This window comes from Stylophora pistillata, chromosome 11, assembly GCF_964205215.1.
Source record: "Stylophora pistillata chromosome 11, jaStyPist1.2, whole genome shotgun sequence".
Taxonomy (NCBI): Eukaryota; Metazoa; Cnidaria; class Anthozoa; order Scleractinia; family Pocilloporidae; genus Stylophora; species Stylophora pistillata.
Window position 1 is genome coordinate 818285 of NC_142529.1, and position 7568 is coordinate 825852.

General features: G+C 38.1%; 1 protein-coding gene and 2 pseudogenes across 1 annotated transcript; all 3 read left to right on the plus strand.

Annotated features, from left to right (window-relative positions):
• Positions 1–54: 54 nt before the first annotated feature.
• Positions 55–5597, plus strand: LOC111323905 (5'-3' exonuclease PLD3). The gene is made up of 6 exons (XM_022927352.2): positions 55–520; positions 1138–1349; positions 1674–1818; positions 2420–2615; positions 3948–4110; positions 4696–5597. The coding sequence occupies exons 1-6, from the start codon at positions 55–57 to the stop codon at positions 4951–4953; spliced, it is 1440 nt and encodes a 479-aa protein (XP_022783087.2). The 3' UTR covers positions 4954–5597.
• Positions 2688–3930, plus strand: LOC148719590 (uncharacterized; annotated as a pseudogene).
• A 133-nt stretch (positions 5598–5730) lies between the features above and the next one.
• Positions 5731–7568, plus strand: LOC148719591 (uncharacterized; annotated as a pseudogene).

Below are 7568 nucleotides of genomic sequence, written 5' to 3' on the forward strand. Positions count from 1 at the left end.
TTCATAGTTTATTATTCACTCATTAACTATGTCCCAGATTTAATTAATGACCAAATGGCTAAAGGAGACCATTCGTATTTGCTAATGAAGGAGGAGACAGAGGTGTCTATGGCGCAATCGAAACAAGTTCGTCTGCCGATAGCGTTAACGGAACGAACAAGAAAACTTTTGGTTGCATTCGTTATTGTCATGGGAATTTTCATTATCTTTCTTGTGGTTGGGATAGAGCTCATAATCAAGAACTCAGACGCAAAAACTCAACAAGCAACTGCACCATTCACCAGCAATTGCACGATAACTTTAGTGGAAAGCATTCCTGAAAATGTCACGTTCTCCGCAGGATCGGTTCGGAATCCAAGCATCTATGATGGCTGGATGAATCTTCTAGACATCGCAGAGGAGCGGATCGACATAGCATCGTTTTATTGGACATTACAAGGAAGCGATACAAATACCTCAGATTACAGTACCGAACAAGGAGAGAATGTGTTTAAGAAGGTACAAGATGTTGCTAAAGCAGGTAGAGGCACTTGTGTGAACAAAAAGTACATGTTATCGAATGCGAAAGAGGTAACATATGCGTAATATTTTAAGAAGACCACCCACCTAAGTGCTAAGAGGGAGTCTTGGTGGAGGCGGGAGGGAAAGGTAGTATTATATGGAGCATAGTGTCACCCAAGAGGGGAGGTGTTGAGGGGTTAGGGGTAGGTGAAGGGGCTGCTTGAGACTTTCAAAATTGATAAAATTCTTGAGAGACATTATCTACAACCTGTTTTAGGGAAAAGGCCAAACCCTACAAATTTATAACTCAATGAGCATTACCTCTGCTTTCATTTACACACTTACAGATGTGGGAACAAGCATGGGGTGTAATGGACTGAAGATAAGTCTGAAACCCAAGGGACAATGTTCCCTTCTTCCTGAATTCCCATCACTGGTTTTTCGACAGATCTTCTTCAGACTTCATGTGTATGGGGAAGCATGGAGCATGTTATCTCAGCTTAGGCTAAATGTAATGGGAGTAGCCCTTACCTGCACCTTTGGTGCTGGACACTTGGCATAGCACTTGATTCTTGTTTGTTGTAATGGGTCTACTGATATCTTGTTATTTATTCTACCTCTTGTTTTGCCTGCAAGGTGTTAAAATCAGAATTGTACAGACACCTCCAACTAAAGCTTTCCCTCAGATAGACACAAACATCCTTTCAGAGAAAGGGCTTGCAGATGTACGGTCGCTAGACATATCACGTCTGGTTGGCAGTGGGATTTTGCACACTAAGATGTGGCTCGTTGATGGTAAACATTTTTATGTTGGCAGTGCAAATCAGGACTGGAGAGCACTCACACAGGTAGGGCTCAGTCCATACTTTTAATTTTCAATCTGAGTCAGAATGGTTACACGGAATTTTTCCTTTCAAGTTTATTACAATGATTCTGGGGAAGCCCTTATTTACTCACAGGGTAAGTGAGAAGAGGTTATTTTTTTTTTTATTGCAAAGATTTCCACATCTTTAATTACAATATGTACCATCCCCTTTCCCTTCCATCCCCCTTATCCACCACTATCCCCAACCCACCTCACCCCTTGCTTAAAATTTGTCATATTTCAATGTTAATGTCGTTTCACTGTTCTTGACTCAAAGCTTGAATGCTTCAATTCTTTGAATGCATAGGTACAAGAGCTTGGACTTATTACCTACAACTGCAGCCTCATGGCAAATGATATTAGCAAAATATTTGAGGTATATTGGGACCTAGCCAAAGAATCAAAGATCCCAGATCCCTGGCCTAAAAAGTACCAAACAGCCATCAATGCTGGTGAGGGCCCAGTCCATTAACAGTACCAGGGTTTGGTAGGCCAAAGCAACTTTAAAAGACTAGTGCTCTTTTTAACACCAGCACTATGATTTCAGACAGCTTTACAATTATTAGAATATATCAACAAAGGTGAAATGGTAAATTGGCCACCATTACGATTATAAAAGCTGACGTTTTGCTTTCATTCGCTCTGACAAAGGGCTAACACTCGAAACATCAGCTTTTATAATCGTAACGGAGGCCAATTTACCATTTCAACTTTGATGATATTCAAATTATTTTGTTACCCCCACCGACACAGCCCCAAACAGTTTCTTTAGAAACTATCAGCCTTTATTCATTTACAATTATTAGATTCTAATCTCTGGATACCACAATATCCCCTTGAAATAAGGCTGCTGATGTGATATTTGACATATATTAAAGCTTGAAGGGGTAAGTTCCTCGGGTTAGATGTTAGAGATTCTTAAGGTTGACAGGGTAATTGCTGGTTAGCTTCTTTACAAGAGTAGAAGTGGCAATATGGTTTGACTTTATTGGAGAGAATGGAACGCTGTTCAGTTTTAATAATTCCACACACCTTTTTTTATTTTTTTTACAGATTCTCCTGCTCAAATTAAGTTTAATGGATCCATTGCATCCTCTGTATTTTTGTCTTCTTCTCCACCAAAGTTTTGTCCACCTGGGCGTACTGACGATTTGTCAGCCATCTTACGAGTTATTGACAGTGCAACAAAGTTTGTTTATGTTTCTGTGATGGATTATTTTCCAACAACTTTGTATACACCTCAAAGAACGTGAGTTCATCTTTGTTGCCTCTTTGTTCCGTGTTTGCAATGTTGCATTGAGCTCTTGTTCCCAGGACTAGGATGTTCAGTCACTTTTACTCAGTTAAACCTACCACTGGTCACTAACACTGGTGAATAGTTGTTGACTAAGTTATTCATGCATTAATTTCTATACAACATTAATGTAAAAAACTTCTGAGCTTATTCTTTTCGTTATAAGTGACATATAAAAAAACCAGGAAAGATTTATTGTTGCACAATGTTTCGGAATCATCATGACTCCGTTATCAAGAGACTAGTTAACTAGCATGCAACTAAGGAAAGGTACAAGAGAAGCGTGAATTACAATAAACGGCCTAAACAAACACCTTGGCGCGGATGGAATCTGGTTGAAACTACAATCAAGCGGTTTGTTGAGAGAAGGATTTCATCTCAAGACCCCTGTCCATCACCTGATGTACCGTCGAAGACTGTGAGTGTAGTGTTACCCTTCAAGGACCTGTCTTCAGCTAATTATGTTAAACAACGACTGAACAATCTAAGTTTCAAATTGAACGTCACTGTCTAACCAGTATTTGTAAGCCCTAAGCTCGAGCAACAACTTAAGCGACATGAGATTAAACCCCCTATTGTCAACCAACAATGTCTCGTCTATGAATTTAAATGTAACCTGTGCGATGCAGGGTATGTGGGCTATACACGTGGTCACTTACACGAGCGCACAGAAGGGCACACTAGAAAGTCATCTTCGATTTACAAACATTATAACCTCCAACACAATTGTGAAATGCCTGAACGTCTCAATGAGCAATTTCAAATCATCATGAAGTGTAGCGGCAAATTGATTGCCTCGTTAAAGAAATTTTATACATTCGCATGCGTAAACCAACACTGAACGTGCAATCAGATTTCATCCGTGCCAAGGTTTGTTTAGGCTGTTTGTTGTAAGTTATGCTTATCTTGTACCTTTCCTTAGTTGCATGCTAGTTAGCTAGTCTCTAGATGATGGAGTTGTGATGATTCTGAAACACCGAGTAGCAATAAATCTTTCCTGGTTTTTTATATGCCTTTGCTTCTGCATAGGCATATAACATGGCCCACTAAACTAACTATGGCTTCAGCAAATCTCTGCTGATCAAATTTATGAGTGATGGTCAGTCAATAAAAATATCTTGAAAGCATCAAAAACCAACATTAAGTGGTTTTGCTATTAAAGAAACAAGATACATGGTTCTCTTTTTTAGTAGTGACTTAAGAATTCAAATGATAACAACTCTAGAGCTAATTAAGAAAGAAAGATTCTATCAAAATTGTTGACTTTGAACATTCTTTCTTCATTAGTTATTGGCCAGATATAGATGACGCTCTAAGACGTGCAGCATTTGATCGTAAAGTACATGTGCTACTTATGGCCAGCTTGTGGAATCACACGCGTTCTGATATGAAGAACTACCTTCAATCCCTGGCTGCTTTGAACTATGCTAATGGAGCTTATGTCCAAGTGGTAAGAACAGTACCACGTAAAACTTAATTTTTTCCCTCGTTTTTAGGATATTTCTGTTACCTACCTCTCAAAGTTCTATAAGAAATTGCTGGGTAAGATGTTGGGTTGCAGTGAACTCCTCAAGTACATACCACTGATAAGGTTGTTTTCTCGGTCTGCACCGTAAGTTATGGACTAGGTTTCTTCCACTTTAATTTATGGCCCAAGCGCAAAGCACAGACCACAAATCTGAGTGAGAAAAATGAGGTTCCTCAACTCACAGTGTGAACCAAGAAAACAAGATGAATAAGATATTCATTATATGTCTTGCCTAAGATAGAGGGGAATTATTTCAGTTTAAACAAACTTTTATTTAAGTGGGCCATGTGGTGAAATACGACCTGCTAAACTGACCAGTCACAGTGCATGTACTAACTGGTCTTTCCATGATGCCTGTTAAGCAATCACAAGTTTTGGGAGTGTTCAGGGGAATTGCAGTTACCTTAAAGTTTGCTTTGAGTCTGCTGAGATAACTATTAAAAAATAAGTTGCATGCCCATGTGAGAAGAGGTTGACATTCTTTTTATATATGTATTCCTTCAATAGAGACTATACTCTGTACCGCCTTACACGAAAGAGATCCCTTTCGCCCGGGTGAACCACAACAAATACATGGTCACTGAGAGTGTTGCGTATATTGGCACATCTAACTGGTCAGCGGATTATTTTCTGTACACTGGTGGCATCGGTTATGTCATCAATGAAACAGAAACTGGCAGCACTGTGCGTGCACAGCTGCAAGCTGTGTTTGAAAGAAACTGGTATTCAAATTTTACTTCACCAGTTTACTGTGAGGATCGTTGAAACACTGAAAACCTGGTTTGAATGGACAGATAGCTTGATTTGATTTGTTTGTACCGTACATATTTAATAGCAAAAAGTTATCAATTCACATTTTCTTAGATACATTCTTGTAAATTATTAGGAACTAGATACAAATTTTATCATTTTGTACTGATTTTTGGTACAAATGTAGAAACATGTAGATAAAAATGAAGTTGAGAAGCCTTTTATGGAATTGTCTAGTTTTGCTATGAGATCTTAAATCGAGCTCGGTAAGGTTCCATCCGTAACTCTGTTATATCATTGGTGCAAATCTGATGAAAGCTTCCAAATTACCTCTCATGTATTGTAAAAACAGGATAAGAAAATCTGTATTTATGACAAGGGAACAAACCTTATTTTCAGTCTTATGTTTAACTTACAAACACTAGGTAGTTTGTTACAACAAGCTGTGGGCTGTGGGAAAAGGTTTCTTTGGCAGCTCGAAAGACAAAATGTTCCAATTTTGAGATTTCTTTTGAGCTATATGTTGTTGGTAAAATTATCCTCTGACCCGGTGATTTCTTTTATCCAGCTACTTTAAGATGTTCACACATTTGCGGTAAGATATTGTGTTCTTGTGAACGCAATTGAATTTTGGCAAAATAAATTCTTTGTTGATTTGACATCAGAGATTAAAAGTGGTTTGTAACGGCTCAAATTAATCTTTTTGTCGCTGGCCCGATTAGATGTTCACAATTCAAACTTTGAGCTCAGATTTACAATCCAAAGCATAGTTAACAGAGGGGACTGGTTATGAAGGCCGGCATACATGAAAGGGCCGGCCTATTGTTCAGCTACTGAGGTTGAAATGTACTGTGACGTCACGCGAACGTGCACATCCTTGATTTGCACTACAAGGCAACATTGCGGATAGTAGCGAACATTTTATTTTCGGAGACGATTTTGATGCCATTTTAGACATTTTAGACGAAGAAGAAGAAGAGCTAGATGAATACTTTACAGAAGCTGCTGACGATGCAAGTATTATAGCCTTCCTCATCAGTTTAAAAAGCGAGAGAAAACAACAGCGAAGCACAAAGACCAAAATGGTGCAGATTCGTCCGAAAAGCCAAGGGAAACAGAGTAATTCACCTTCGAGATTTATTGTGAAATCATCCACAAAGCAAAAGCCAAAATAGTTGGAAAGAAATCGTATCCAAGTTCGATTAGAGAGGAAATAAATACCTACCACACAAATCCAGCAAATGGAGGTATAAGCGAAATCAAACATGTATGGTCGCTTGGTCAAGTCTGGCAACGCGGAACGATTCTATACTTCCTTCTACTCTGCAGTAGTCTCAAATGCAGTAATTTATTTTGAGGGGTTGTCTGGGGATGCAGCGACATTGCTATCTACCAAAGTGGCAGATTTTATATTGGCTAGCAGCAAGGAGAAAGCCAAAGACTCTAGTATTTGTACTTGTGTGCCATTAACTAAACTCTCAGCTGAAGAAGAAGCTGGACTACAGTACATAGGAGGATATGTTCTACATAAACTTCATAACAAACTGGCAAATAGTAAAAAATCACCAGAAATTGAGCAAGCAATTCTTAAGGCTGGAAAGTCAGATGACCAGGCTGTTCCAGATAGCCAGAGGCCATTAAACTTCATCTTTAAATCGTGGAGGCTTATGGACAATAACAAAGAATACCCAAACAATTTTTGAAAGAGCTGAGCTCTATTTTAGGGATATAACTTCAAAGGCTGACATAAGAAAGCTTGATTGTACTGACATTATATCAAGATCTACCCATGACATAGATGTAGTCTCTGCATATCATTAAATTTTGTCTGATGCTGAACTTACAGCAGAAAGCACTGTTGCCAAAGATGTACTACATAACATCATTCAACTGTATGTAAGAGTCCGCTCCTTTTCTTTCGCAAGGGATATCATACAGAAGCATAAGGTACAAGCAAAGCAGTTGAAATCCAAAGCGCTACGTAAGGAAATAAGCAGAGCTTGTAAAGAATCTGAAAATGACAGGCAGTCCTAGTCCAATATAAATTTTAATGACTTTTCACCATATTGCTAAAATCATATTGATTGACTCAGAGGATTTTAATGAGCATTAAAAGTTACCTGGCTTATACTTTTCCCAAGAAACAATGTTATTGATGTTATACAAAATTACCATTTTATCATTACATTTAAAAGCTGTTACTGACTGTATGCATGAAACCCATGTTCCTCATCTCTCTGGAATCAAATAAATACTTGTCACGGTTTATAATTACTTTCAGCTAATTGAAATGGTAACAAGTATAGTTTAGCTAATACAATAGAGTGAGCACAAAAATCATCCATCAAATATAGTCATTGGACTAAGAGTTATCTCTTGATCTTCTCCTGGTACCATTTGATTGATATTTTGTAACTGTTAATAAATGTTTCATGGATTAGGTGCACTCACTCTCCAAAAGTGGAATTTTTTAATCAATTGCTTCTATTTTTGGAAACAATGTCCTGCTCAAAAACAGTAAAAAGTAATCAGTAAATTGTAAATAGCGAAATAGGAATTTATTACGAGAATTAAACTTGTGAAAATCAGCACATAAACAATGGCAAATACATGACAACTTCAATCATAGA

What these genes read in the sequence shown, in the direction of transcription:
- LOC111323905 (XM_022927352.2), top strand. Translation starts at nt 55, where the DNA reads ATGGCTAAAGGAGACCATTCGTATTTGCTAATGAAGGAGGAGACAGAG. An exon ending in ACAAGATGTTGCTAAAGCAG is followed by an intron (nt 521 to 1,137) that starts GTAGAGGCACTT and finishes TTTGCCTGCAAG; the next exon opens with GTGTTAAAATCAGAATTGTA. An exon ending in ATGGAGCTTATGTCCAAGTG is followed by an intron (nt 4,111 to 4,695) that starts GTAAGAACAGTA and finishes TTCCTTCAATAG; the next exon opens with AGACTATACTCTGTACCGCC.